The 14,894-nt window shown below is 33.1% G+C and overlaps 1 protein-coding gene across 2 annotated transcripts; it reads right to left on the reverse strand.

Annotated features, from left to right (window-relative positions):
- Nucleotides 1-1,876: 1,876 nt before the first annotated feature.
- Nucleotides 1,877-10,023, reverse strand: LOC111025545 (elongation factor). 2 transcript variants are annotated; one of them, XM_022303414.2, is made up of 7 exons: nt 9,669-10,023; nt 9,225-9,301; nt 8,643-9,053; nt 4,268-4,575; nt 4,090-4,146; nt 2,950-3,422; nt 1,877-2,454 (listed from the first exon to the last, which is right to left on the reverse strand). In XM_022303414.2, exons 3-7 carry the CDS (start codon nt 8,891-8,893, stop codon nt 2,137-2,139), a joined length of 1,407 nt encoding a protein of 468 aa, XP_022159106.1. In that variant the 5' UTR covers nt 8,894-9,053; nt 9,225-9,301; nt 9,669-10,023; the 3' UTR covers nt 1,877-2,136. The 2 variants fall into 2 exon arrangements, with proteins under 2 accessions (XP_022159106.1, XP_022159105.1); XM_022303413.2 differs by lacking the exon at nt 9,225-9,301.
- Nucleotides 10,024-14,894: the final 4,871 nt, after the last annotated feature.

The following is a 14,894-nucleotide window of genomic DNA, read 5'->3' on the forward strand; positions in this document are numbered from 1 at the left end:
CCTTTGAGAGTGGATTGGATAAGAAATTGTATTTGATTTTGAGTGGAAAAAATAATGCCCTTTGTTTTAATTTGGAGATGATAGAAATGGCAATGATCTTAAAAGAAATAGTACCAATGGGAATGATCACAACTTAATAAAACAGATGATTCTCTCATCTAATTGATTCCCTTTCCAAGGCATGCATACCATTGTACAATTATATATTTTCGCATCCTAATCTTTATCAACCGCCATATATCTAATAAATAAATAAATAAATCGAACATAATTCAATAGAAAATACGTAATTTGGCTGAAAAAATCTGATTTTGAATGGTAGGAGATCCATCGACTTCGTTCACTTGCCTATATTTCATGCCGATGTTGTTTTTCGAACAAATTTTTTATGTGATGATTGTAACTCGATTAAAAAAAATTGCAACATATATAATATATTATATTTTGTGAGTGACGTACTCAGAGCAGTACTATTTTAAAATGTTAAAAAAGATACAAGTACAAAGACTAATAATATTTTTAAACCATATTGAAACTCAAAACTTGTTAACAGCTCTTTTTGAGTGGCATGATGTGAACAATGGAAATAATCCTTTGCAAAACATAAACATATATATTTATTTCCAGGACTAGTAATGTCTGTCAATAACCAACATAAAATACACAGATCAAGACATTTTATATCCTCTAGAAATATCGATTGAAATCAACATTTTATCAATATTTTCATCGATGTCTGTATTCTATACCGACACATAATGATGTAAATTTAACAATGTCCAAATATATAACGATGAGAATCAGAATCACCAGCCAACTACTAAGATGTTTCTGCCTCAAATGTCATTCCAGGCTTTTCAGCTCAGAAAATGATTGATAATCATATGTTTACCTGATCATATTTATCAAAAATGCTCAAAATGAGGATGTAGTGGTCCATGACCTAGTCTTTCTGCCAATGGCTTACCAATGTAATGTAATGATGCAGTTTATGTAGGCTATCGTATTCAGATTCACACCCTAGAAACTAAAAAGTAGCTTAAAAAGAGTATAAGACATAATGATTATAGATTTTGCATATCATATAACAAGTCTGCAATCAATATGCCAACAAATAAAGGCACTACAAAGCTTGGTAATATGAGTATCTAGCACCCAAATTCAACAACCATTCAAGTTTTTTTTTAAGATACTGGTTTTTTAGCTAAACTCGTATGATATTTAATATCCTAAATATGTGACCGCATGCACAACTTCCATTGAATCTGATGATCTTTCCTACTTTGCAGTCAAGTAAAAGGTTTAAATATTCTTTTGGTCCCTCTACTTTTGACATTGGTTTATTTTGGTCTCTGTAGGCCCTATATTTTCAACTTTTGTTTACTTTAGTTTTTGTATTTGCAAAACGTTTGTTTTGGTCCTTGTACTTTAAAAAGTGACTATTTTGGTCTCTATTGACAAGAATTTGAACACAGATTTTATACACAATGATAAATTTTGAATGCAAATTTATGACTATGTCTCAAAAAATTTAGTAAGTAAAGTGTCTTGCTAAAATTTTTATCGAACTAAATGAGATAAAAATGAAAATGAATAGATAAAAATGGTCACTTTTTTAAAGTACGGAAACCAAAATGAATGTTACTAATGTACAAAGACTAAAATTAATAAAAGTTGAAAGTATAGGAACCAAAATGGACGTATTGAAAGTATAGGGACTAAAATAAACCAAAGTTAAAATTACAAGGACAAAAAGACGGACCAAAAGACTATTTAAACGCAAATAAAACTATTTTTTAATGGAAAAATGGATTTTTAAACAGGAAAATCCTTTAGAACATATGACTTGACTCAAGTAGATCAGTAATTCCAGGTATGAAAAGTTGGGAAAAAAAAAACTATCTTATTTAGATTTAAAACAGCGTACCAGAGAGATCAGTTCCTAATAAACATGATACAAGTAGAACTCATACAGAAGAGCAAAACTCAGGATCTCTCTCTAACCCATATACGGAAGCAGCTCAATAAGACAAACATGATCACTGGTCATTACGTACCTATGCCAATGGCTAATAGAGAAGTGGAGAATTTACGTCTGCCCAGCTCCAGATCATCTAATAGATAGCTGACATCACTTTACTGGCTATCGGGTTCGCTTGAATGTCTCTTGTTCCAGCTACCAGGGCCTGCTTTTCGCTCCCCTCGCTTTCTCTTGTTCCTAGGGAAGTTGATATCTGAAGCTAAACATTTTTTTAGAGTTGATTGTTCCTCACAGACCACAGCTTTTCCCATAGGATCAGATTGTGTAGTCGGAATTGAATTGAGACTAGTGCCTTCACCTAGCTTGCTTTTTTCGGGTTCTCGGTGCTTTTCCACGGGTTGCACAACAATCCTGCTACGTGTGTTTCTCTCTGCTTCAGCCACCTCATTATGTATCAGCACATTATCGACAATCTGTGAAGGTCAGTTCCCGATGTTAGAAAGCAGGAGTCTATTGATTTATTGGTAACGAAAAGGGAAGTGACCATGAGGCAAAGAAATCCAAATGTACAATATAGCTTCTTAAGAGCTAAACATGCCTAGTCTCATGAAAACAAGTGGTAAAAACAGGTCAATTGCATTTCACAGACATGCAGTGTGTCAACGAGATCAAAAGAAGGGACTAAAATTGTCCAGAAAATTTGACAACTGAGATGAGGGAAAGGGTAGAAGGAAGTTCAGAAAAATTCATACAATCTAATATCTACTCACTTTTACAAATATGATATTTTACAGCAACTGGGGAAAAAAATAACCATTTCAAATTTCTTGTATATAAACATACAAAATTATAAAGAAAAAAGCAAACCTATTTTGCAGCTAACACCAAAAATTGTCTCTAGCATTACAGTCACCAGAAAATGACATGTAAGAAGACAAATTAATCAGCTCAACATCAAGTGTTCTTACATCCTCAGTCGAGTCCCCAATTTGTGGTTGAGGAACCGAAACATCAGTAGCAGTCAAAAGGCCTACTGTACTTTCAATAATATCAGGAACTAGAATTGCTTCCCCATAGCTTGAAATGGCACTTTCGGGCTTCATTAAATCACCAATATCACACTCTGATATATGTTGAGTTGAGGCGTACATTACTCCAACCGATATTTCTCCGTTTCCAGCAGAGAATGTAGGAGTAGGAGCAGAGCTGGTCTGTGCCTCACAAGGTGCAAGAAGGCTCAGATTCTCTGAGGAGGAAAATTTTGCAGCATTTTTGGACATCACCATATCCATTTGACCTTTTAGCTTGTGGAGTCGAGAATGCACCGCTTCAATTTTCCAGAGCACTTGCTCCAAAGAACTATTACTCTCTCTGAACTCGAGAACAGAGTCATTATTAATCCCAAATTTGTCATCAGAATCAGCATTTTTCTCCACTTTCACTGACCGAATAATAACAGATAGCAAACTTTCAGTGTAAAGGTATTTAAGTATGGAACATTTTATGCAAACCCCCTTCCACCCAAAACAAAAAAAAAAGAAAAAAGAAAGGAGGCTGAAGGGGTTGCCTTCTTATTCACAGGAGAAGATGAACCTCTTAATTGTTGCACGTGAGTGACAAACAATTGCGTCAACCGAGTAAAATGGCTTGTTTTTAAAAAAATATAATAAAATAGAGATCAAAATTAGATAACATAACATTAAGTACTCAATTGAGTTCCTAAAAAGAAAAAAAGTATTCAATTGGGCATAAAGATCTAGGATATTTAGTTAAATGCACTAAACTACGAGTAGGCATAAATATATTATTATTTGAACAAATGGGAATGGTCTCTTTGATCTTTCTTTTTAATTATCAATGAAAAATTTGTTTCTCGTTCATAAAATATATATATATATATATATATATAAAATGAATGAAAAAGAAAAGAAGGTTTTCGAGTCCAATGCACTAAAATAATTAAAGATTGCCTTTCTTCAGTATACCACTCGCCACGCCCAAATATCCAGTGCAAGTGCCTTGCCTGACCTTCCCATCGGCTAGCATAACCAAGAAAAGACTGCATGCCATGCAGATAATATATATAGGTAACGGCAGAAATATTTTACCTGGATTAGCAAATTCATCAGCTACGGGAATACCATCTAGTTCAGATCTCTTATTTTCTGTATTAAAAAGCAAATGTTACCAAATGACACATCAATTCATTTAGAGGGAGCAAAATGGGATGGAAGAGAAGGAAAGTGACAAAACCAGAAGATATTACTATGAGCTTAAAGCTGGTACCATGGTAGGAGAAAAGGTTATGCTGTGTCATATAGGATAATATATCATTTGTATCTTCAACTCTCTTTCGTTTTCTTCTCTTCATCGCCTTTCTTCTATAATATTGGCTAGACAATGGCAATTCTTTTGAAGAAAATTCTTCCACTGTTGGATCGAGCCATGAACTTTTTCCTTGTTCATACACTGCAAGCGCTCTGGAATATCTTAATGCTTGTGACTCAAGTTCCTTAATTCTCAATTCTGTCCACTTGCAGCGCCACATTAGAGGGCGGATGAAGTTTTGCCAGTGACTAGTTAACTTCCGCTTCCTACAGAAGGGTGAGGTACACCGTTTAATCACTTCGAATATAATTATAAATCTGATTAAGTTACCTGCCTGAATAGCTATTCTGAATTAGAAACAAAATAATGATCAAGATGGTTGATGTTATTCGTTATTCCACATCTTCATGTTACCATAAGGGTCTAAGGAATGCCAGATATTCCATGATCATCAAAGATACGCATTCAGACTTTTTTTTCTCTCGAAACAAGAGACTTTTTTCATTCCTACAGTGAAAAGAAATAACCAAACCAACAAAACCCCTTCTCCCCAAAGGAGAATTACAAAACCACTTCAACTAGTATTAATTACATAGGAGGAGCTTTCCTTCTCTTTTTATAAGAAACGAACTTGTCACATCAGAAGTACAAAATGAAACCAATCTTACCCAAAAACAAAAAAAAAAAAACAATAAATAATAAAAACTGCAATTGGTGTTCCTTTCTTTCCAAATTAACCTTAGATACTCATTACTCCATCACCCCTACTGTGTCAGCACTCGAGTAGGAGGAGCCATTAAAATGTTGAATTAAGCAGTCTTTAGTATTATTGTATCAGCACCAAGACAACTTGAACTCATTGAACATTTAATTCCATGATCTTTTTGCTAAAATGAAAACTGATGAAAAATCCCAACTATTTCCCCCATCTATGGTTCCTTACAGGCCACAAACCCCATAGAGCAGCTCTTGCATTTGTCTCAAGAATTTTTGCTATACTATCAAAATTTTCCAGAAAGAAGTTGTCCCATATTTCTTTCAATGGTCGCAGAAAGTGTAGCAGCAATCCATCTATAGCAATAGGGCATTCCAACCTTTTCTTTTTAATGAGAAACCACGCAAGACTACAAGGGAGAAAAGAGAACAGCCCAAACTCAAAAGGAACCAAACTAAAAAAAGAGGCTCCAATCAAGCATAATCATACCTAAGGGATAACTGCAAAAGCCATTAAGCACTAAAGCCCAAAGAGAAACATGGAATCTAACAAGGACCGGGTCCCTTCCTCCCCCAAGGTCTCTCAATCCCTCTAAAGATTCTATTGTTTCTCTCAACCCAAATACACCAAAGAGAAGCACAAAATCAGGCAAACCACAAAAAACGACCCTTATTACAAACGGGCATATGAAGAAGGACCTCCTCTGCAATCAAACTACACCCTCTAGGCCAAACCAAACTATAACCAAACATGTAAAAGAAGCAACTCCAAATCACATAACCATAATGACAACTTCACATGAGGTGATCAAGGTCCTCTAGCGCTCTCCAACAGAGGATGCAACACCATGACCCTATCAGACCATGATCTTCTTAGAAGTTTTGATCTTCCACAGCATGGAGAAGACAGAGTTGCTGGAGGGTGAGGGATTCACCAAGCAGTGTTTTTAAAGATCAACAAGAGAATTTAAGGCCCAGAGGCCTAAATCCATTCTCCTGGAGAAAACTGAAAAAGTTCCCAATCGTAGATTTAAGGGTTACAATATTCGCTGTTTCCCAATTGGACAAAGGATGATGGGATCCAAGGTCTAGAGAGGACGAACTCCCAAAGAAGGGAAGAGTCAAGGCCATCAAGTGGTTCCTCTTAGAGGACAAATAGAATAAACAAGGAAACAAATAGTAGAGGAGTCTATCCCGGATCCAAGGTCTAGAGAGGACGAACTCCCAAAGACGGGAAGAATCGAGGCCATCAAGTGGTTCCTCTTAGACAACAAATGAAATAAACAAGGAAACAAGTAGCAGAGACTCTATCCCCCAACCACTTGTCTTACCAAAAACAATTATGTTGCACAAATTAGAAAAACAAGGGAAACCCATCAAAAATAGCTTTCCACAGATTTCTAGAGGTGCCTTTTGAAGCCCTATCCGAGAACCACTCAAACGAATGAGAACCGTACTTGCTCACAATGACCTTGTGCCATAAGGTGTTATGCTCTCGAGGAAACCGACACGACCACCTAGCCAACAAGGCCTCATTTCGCACCCTTAAATTAATATGCCTAGACTATCAAGATCCAGGATTTGGTCACCACTTCCCACCTAACTAATTGAGACCCCTTTTTCGTTGTCCACCCCTCTCATAAAAAAATCTCATGAGCTTCTCCAACGGATTACTAATCGGAAACCCTAGACAAAGAGAGGAAGTATGTAGGGATGCCACTCAAAATGGACTGAATAAGAGTGAGTCTACCTCCCTTAGAGAAAAATACTTCTCTTCCAAGAAGAAACCTTATCCATCACAGGATTCCAGAAATAATAGATGGGTGCACTAAAAAAACAGTCTCCATTCCACGATCCTAAAACTCCTCTATCTCTTCTTTTTATAGAAATCCCAAAATTGTTTCTATTCAGTAGTTAAACTGTTTCTATTCAAATATTTAATCTGTGGTTCATCCTTTTTCATATTTCTTCTAAACTTCAAGTTTCAAAACTGGGTCTCCCCTCATCTCAAATACATTATTTATTATAGAAACTGCTTTCATTCAGAAAAATAAAATAATGCAAACAAACAATTAAACAAGGAAAGAAAGAAAGAAAGAAAGAAAGAGCCCACCATAAAAGAAGCATGATCAAAGGAAAAAAAGAAACAAAAATTACCCAAAAAGGCATCAATTGTTGATAATAAGTGACAACATAACTACAAAACTTGTTGTTAACAAACATCCCCATGGGAAGCATTGAACCTAGCCATAGACCAAACTTCCCCAAGGACTATCAAGTCTCAACCCCTCTAAAAATTATCCTAATTCTCTCAAACCAAATATTCCATAAAATAGCAAGAAAGGTTGCGAGCCCCTCCCTTATCCATTAATTATGGACATATGATTCACGAAAGACAACAGCCAAGGAAATTTGGTGACTAAAAGAAACTACCTCACCCACTTGTCTTGCCAAAATCTACTTCTTCATCATTGCCCACCTAGAAGGAAGGAGAAGTTGACATGGTGTTTCATCTTGGATAAAAAGCTTCAAGGAATTTAGTTTCATCTTCTATCCAGAAAATACAGTTTCATCTCCCTCCAGTCTCCACTTCTTTAGTTCTCTAACCATTTGTCTACTTAAGGAGCAAAAAATGTAATGCTTTTTTTTTTCTTTGTGTAAGCTTGGCTATTCTTGCCTATTTACACCTAAAATATTTTATGAGACATCTAGTTGACTTAACCCAGTGGCAATCTCTTGTGAAAACCAATCAATAATGACAAAAGGAGTAAAATTGTTATTTTAAGTGGGAGGAGTTTGTTGGGGAGGGCATCGGAACATTTTGGTATTTTGGTGCTACTGAGTAGCCTAGGGAGAGAATACCCACCCTCTCGAAAGGCTATCGGTATTGTAATTACTCTTTCGTATTGCAATATAGTGTTCTTGTTAGGTTCTTGTATTCGGGTACCTAATACAGTTATGGCCCTCCAAATTGGAATAAAAAATATTATTTTACATACTTTTCAATAGGAAACAAATTTCATTGAAGAAATGAAATTACAATCATTGTTATAATCAGACATTCTCAAGTATGAAGGTATAGAACCATCCTATTATTAAGCAATAGCCTTAACACGAAACGCAGGAATAAACATGGAATGCAGCATAAAATAAATACACAATCCAACAGAACCATTTCTTCCAAAATCGTTGCATGATGTTTAATATGATATTATTGATTCATCGCATTCACAAACAAACTGATTACAGAGAATTTGATGAGTCTCATAGTTCCTTCATGTTCAAACTGTAGAAGATTTTAATTTGTATTCATAATAAAAAGTCTAACCACTATTCTGTTTTCACGTCAGCTAAATTGAAAGTTGCTAAATAGCTCATACTCAAGTAGGAAAAAAAAGTTCACATGTTTCAACTTTCAAAGATCAGGTATTTGTTGAAATCGTTAAGCATGCAATCAAGGCATAACAAAGTGAAACGTTTTACAAAAGTGAAAAGATATGGTATCATCTCAACACATAATACTACAATTTCATGTAGTTTTTCTTATAACAAAAGATACATGATGACTCTGAAACATAAATTATAAATGCAGAAACAAAAAAAAAAAAAGGTACCTCACCTTATTGGAAGTGTACTACTAAATGAACCAAATGCGGGTGGCAAGCCGATGTCTCCAAAAAATTGAGTTTCCACATCCCCTTCGCTGAATCCTGAACAATCATCCGCATCAGATGTCTCAGCAAATGAGCTTGAATATTCAGTTGCATCAGGATCTTCTTTCCCATACAATTTGGGATCAGTTTCATTCGAACATTCAATTATTTCAACTTCTAAATCCTCCCGGCACTTATTTTTGCTAAGAGTTTCCATTCCAAGAAATAGTTCCTCCCCAGACTAGCTCCTGCCCCTGCCCTTCCCACTTAAAACTTACCAAGAAACTCTCCAACTTAATACATGCAAAAATTTTCTTCGATCCATTGTCTTGTGCAGATAGAGGTCCATCAATGATTAAAAGTTGGCACGCTATACTCTGTCAAAAAAGTCAAAAAGAAAATGTATTGATACATCAGGAAATCAAATTTAACTAGACTATAGTGGGCACTGAATTCGACATGGAAGTTGTAAACTCAAGAATAACTTGATACTCCATCTCGTTTAAAATAGCCGAACAGGACAAATAAATCCCACAATCTCAAGATACCTTCACTGTAATAATTCAATGCATCTAAAGGCATCCCAGTCTAGTCGTTCAAACAAATGCACTACGTACCCTTCAAACTGAGAGGCAAGTGGTGGCAATTTAGTTTTATGGTACGAAACAATAATAGATATATGAAGCCTTTCTAGTTAAAGCAAAAATTGTTTCAATTCTTCACAAGTCGAGATAAAAAAAAAGAAAAAGAAAATAATTCTAGTTCTCCGCATTTGGTAAACTAAACAGCTGCAATTCTTTTTCTTTCTTCATAATTCCATCTCAATTCAAAAGCCCAGTGGCCAAATGAAATGAATTACCATAGTACATTCAGACCCAGACATGCAAAAACAATCCACAAACAAGTTCAAAGCAAAACCCATAATTCCATTCCAAACACAAAAAGAACCCCACAGCCACGGCACCCCACGCATTCAGAATGAAGAACATTACCCAAAAGACATTCAGAAGTGATTCAGCCTCCAATTACATAGAATGCGCCAACGAGCTTCAGTTTCCAAAACCCACCAAGGGAATCTACTGAGAGATCACCTGAGAACAAGGAAACAAAGGGGTAACAGAAGGGGGTCCATGAAAATGCAGCAGAGTGTTGCTTCGATGCGGCTACGAGCAGGGGAGAGTTGAGGGCCAATGTGGAAAGGCAATGAAGAAGGTGTGGCTATGGAGTAGTAGAGGGAGAAAACACAGGAGCGAGAGAGGAGAGAGGCGGGAGCGCGGGAGAGAGAGAGAGAGTGATCAGAGAGAAATTTCGGCGCGGCTACAAACAAGGTGGAGAGAGACCAACAAGTTAACGTTATAAACCTAAAGCAAACTATTTTATTATATATATATTCTTTTTTTTAATAGGGCGTAGAAGTCAGAATTTGAATTTAGAAACTTTTTATGGAAAATATATATTTTAACTTGTTGAGCTATATTGAGTTCAAAACATTTTATTTTACTAGTGCAATACCACGTGCAATACACGTACTAAAAATATTGATTCCATATATTATAAAAATAATTTATTTAACTAAGTGCTTTAAGTTTGTAAAAATATCATAAGTTTGTTATATATATATATATATATATATATGTAATTGTAAAAATATAAGATTAAAGATAATTATTATTAATAAAATATGTTAAAAATTAAAAAATGATATTCAAACATAAAATATGAATTAAATCAATCATCAATATTCTTATTAAATTTTAAATTAATCTATGTATTATAATTTGCTGATGTTTTACATTATCTTATTAAATTTTAAATTAATCTATGTATTATAATTGGTTGATGTTTTACATTTTCTATATTGTTCACATTTTTTAAACTATTTTCTTGTTTATTATTAGTAAATACAGTTTAAATTTCTTAATTATTTTTCTTAATTTTATTAACATAAAGCTTTCAAAGTGCTAAATTGCTATGGAAATAAATTGAACATGGAAATTCATAGTTTGAGTGAGTGAAAAAATTAAAATTTTTGTTATTCCAAAACTTTCATATTCTACAATTAAATATAAATATATACAAATATTTAGAAATAATTAATTGATGCACATTGAATGCGTAACTTTTTACTTTCTAACATTTCATATTCTATTCATTTAATATTTTTGAGTGCACATAAATTGCAGTATCATATACAACAATTTTAATGAAGTTTAGGTTACATTTTCTTATTTTTGTTTTTTACTTCACATTTTCTTATTATTAGTATAACAATTTTTTATATTCTCATTTTGAGAAGTTTATTTCACATAATTTAGGATCCTTATTTTTTTGAACTACACGTTGCTTGTTCAATTAAAATTATAAAGATTTTTCAACCTATTTTTTTTCTTAACATCGTATAATAAAATTTTCAACTTCAATAAAGAAAAATTATTTTAATTATTTGATTTCATATTATAATTATACTTATTATTTTAAAATCCTTTAACTTCCATATGAATTAAATGAAAAAAAAAATTGTATTCCAACTTTTTAGATGGATTGTTCTTGATAATTTATTAATTAATTAATTTACTATTTATAATTAATTAAAAACTTGGTAAGGACACAATTTTTTTTCCAAACAAAATAAGAAAAGCTTGTAATTATTATCAATAAATTATTGATTCTTCACCAAACATTTTAAATAAAAAATCACATTAATTATAAAAGAAAGATAAAAAACAAAAAAAATCTAATTTTGTAGCTATAGACTCATTCTTTTTATTTTCTCCATTTATAATTGATGGACCAATATTACTATTCAATAGGGTAGAATTTTAGAAAGTCATTTGCATCACATGAAATCAATGTAATACCACCAAAAATATATATATATATATTGGCATTGTGGTCAACAAACAAAGAAAATTATTGTAACTACATAAAAAATCGAGAATTATGACGTGAAGAACCATAGGGCTTCAGTCATTAGCTCCCCAATTGTGAAGTCACCAGTTTTCTTGGTAGTATACATCTAGTAATCTCTGATACTTCAACTCCATGATTGTACTCTAAGATCATTCCAAATCATGGCTCAAACAAGCATCTCATCACAAAGTGGATTTGAAACGACCCAGTCTAGGATATAGATCCAACAACATGCTTCCTTACAACTTGAATATGTCACCAACATCTTAAGACGTTTTTCAAGATTCAAGAATTCTTTGAGAGTACTAAAAAGAAGAATGAAAGGGAGAAGCGTTTGTGACAAAAATGGTGGAAGAAAACTCAAATTTATATAGTAATAGATGATGAAAAGTTACAAAACTTTAGAAATTCTATCATGAATTGTAATTAAAGGAAAAACCTTTTAGATTCCATATATTTATTATTTATTGATAATTAATTATTAACAAATGTTATTTATTTGTAATTAAGTAAATATTAAAGGGTATAATGGTCATAAAATGTTTTTCCGAGATCGTGCCTTTTTAATATATTATAGATTATAGATAGTATGAAATAAATTGATTGAAGAAAAATATATTTTTTTCATTGATACTTAACTTGTGTCACTCTTCTCGGTTTTTTACTCTCTATTTAGTTTTTGAACTTTTAAAAAAATTATTTCGTTACAGTTTGATCTACTAATAATGAAGTTTATTGCAAAGAGAGGAAGAGTTTAGTCTTTTACTTTATAAGAAGGAAATGTTACATAAAATAAAATGTTACAACTGTTAAAGCTATGTTTATATTTGAACTTTGGTTAATAAAAACCTATCAGTAACTTGTTATATACAAAGGACTAAAAAGGACATTATTCTTAAAAATAAGAACAAAATTTTAATTATTCTCTTTTTAATTTTTTTGTAAATATTTCTAATTAGTTTATTTTTTTTAGTAGAAAATGTGGGGTAGAGGAACGAACTCACAACCTCTTAGTTGGAAATATATGTCAGTTGGAAAAGAGATTCGAACTTACAACCACTTGGTTGGGGATATATGTCAATTACCACGAGCTATGTTCGTTTTGGTAGATTTTTCATCAAAACTCATCGACCAAATGTACATCGGTGCTTACTCTACAATACGCTTCTAACTGTATTAATTATAGTAATTGCTGTACTAAAAAAAGGAACTGTATTAATTATAGATTTATTTTTTATTTTGAAAAATGTTCGTTTAAATTGAAGACTAATTTCCTGAAAAACTGTACCTAAATTGTGCTACTTCTCATAATTAAATATTTACAATTACATATCATCCGACTAGTTTATTCATTTTTTTACATATTTTCTTTACCGATTTACCCCGTTCAATTTGATAATAATTTGCAAAATTTTTGTGTATTCTGAAATAAAAGAAAAATATTTACAAAACTATTTGTCAGAATCAAATATTTACCATTCGATTATTTAATTCTTTTTTTTTCTCTTCCTTCATCTATCCCCACTTAATTTGAGAATGATTTAGCAAGATTTGTGTGTATTTTCAATTCTTTCCATATGTATAGAATTTTAGGTATTTTTTACCTTTTCTATTCTCTCTCGTACAAGAAAATATATGATTTGCATAATTTAAAGATTTAGATGCATGAGCAAATAAAAAAAAAATAAAGCACATCATTATGTTAGTCAGACACACTAATATTAAGTTAAATTAGGGATTGTGTGTTAACCATAACAACGTACGACTTTTATCTCCAGTTTTTATAGAGAGAAAAATCTAAATTCCTCGAGTGTGGGCTCTCAAAATAACAAAAATAGCGTCAGTCCAAGGGACTTGTCTCGTAGACTGGGCACATAGAGCTTGACACACTAGTATGACCTACTAGATTCATATCTTAAGGTTCAACCTTTTGGGTCGTTCATAGGACTTTGGTTGAACTAGACTGATTTTACTAGGCTTTTCGTGTTTCGTTCACATATTAGTCTAAGTTTTAAAAAATCTTCCATATTTGATCTTTTTTCTTACCACTAATATCATCTACGAATGTAGTATATTTTGAATTCCTTCCATATCTATCCTCTCTCCCATTACTAGTGATTTCTTTTTTTGAATACAACAATATGTATAGGTGGGGAATTCAACGTTGAGATACTTGTTTTAGAAACAATCTCTTTTGACGAATGAAATAGACTAGAATATGGAGTGGAGGTAGAATGGGAGCATTGATGAAGAATTTGAAATTTGAACTTTTTTTTAGTACAACAAGTGGGGTGGGGAATTCGAATTCATAATCGCTTGATCAGATACAAGTGTCAATTATCACTGAGCTAAGTTATATCGGTGAATAGTGATATGTTTTTCTAATTCTTTTGAATTGATATGTCAAACTCACTTAGTTTAATCATGAATCGTTTTCAACTCAATTAACAAAATGTATCTTGTGGTGGTTTGTTTTTCGAAAATCTAAATACTTGATAATCTTTAGATGCTCGAACAATTAGATATTCAAAATTATAAACATTTGACATCTTTAAGAGGTCGTGTTTGTTTGATATAAATATTTATAAGGATATATAGGAATGTTTGGATAACTATATTTGTTTTGTGGGTCTCAATTTGTATTTACTTGAATGATGCTACAAATCTCCATCAAAATGGTTATTTATTTATAATTGAACAAAAGTGAGGAGCGAAGCCGCTTTATCGAATTTACGAGGTGAAAGAGCAATAACTTCCCCAGATGGAAAAAAAAAGATTCCGAGCATGTCTGGTTAGGCCATCGAAAGGATCTTGGAGACCCACCAAAGCACGAAAGCCAGAATCTTTTAGAAAATGGATTCCTATTCGAAGACCTACCCGTTGGCAGGAGATGTTGAAGTTGCACATGAAGTAGTCTCTATCTTCCAATCGGAGACAAGGGATGGATGTCGCTAGGTTAGGTCAACTCTATCATTGGTTTCATTATCCCTATCATGATCACTCTACTACGAGACCGATGCAGCGAAGCTAGGTGGTGCTATTATGGTGGGGGAAGGGTCGACTTCTGCTCCTTGTTTGCTCTCTCACGCTAATATTTCATAGTTTTTCCCGCTGTTATCTACTCCTATAAAATGCTAAACAAGTCGGGCCATCCTCTTTATCCTCATTGGACTCAAGAACATCGATAAGCTAAACCAATTAGGCAGTAGATTCGATCAAGACTACATACGCCTAGCTACCTATTTGTACATCTGAGTACAGTAAAATTATATTTTTTAGTACAACGTGTGGAGTGAAGGGAGAGATTC

This window comes from Momordica charantia (assembly GCF_013281855.1).
Source record: "Momordica charantia cultivar OHB3-1 chromosome 5 unlocalized genomic scaffold, Mcharantia_2.0 BLBB01000005.1, whole genome shotgun sequence".
Classification (NCBI taxonomy): Eukaryota; Viridiplantae; Streptophyta; class Magnoliopsida; order Cucurbitales; family Cucurbitaceae; genus Momordica; species Momordica charantia.

Excerpts from the sequence above, each read along its gene's own strand:
- LOC111025545 (XM_022303413.2), bottom strand. The coding sequence starts at position 8,893 with ATGGAAACTCTTAGCAAAAATAAGTGCCGGGAGGATTTAGAAGTTGAA. Across the intron at positions 4,576-8,642 it reads AGTAGTACACTTCCAATAAG|GAAGCGGAAGTTAACTAGTC; the intron begins GTGAGGTACCTT and ends ACCCTTCTGTAG. Across the intron at positions 2,455-2,949 it reads TTGGGGACTCGACTGAGGAT|ATTGTCGATAATGTGCTGAT; the intron begins GTAAGAACACTT and ends TGACCTTCACAG.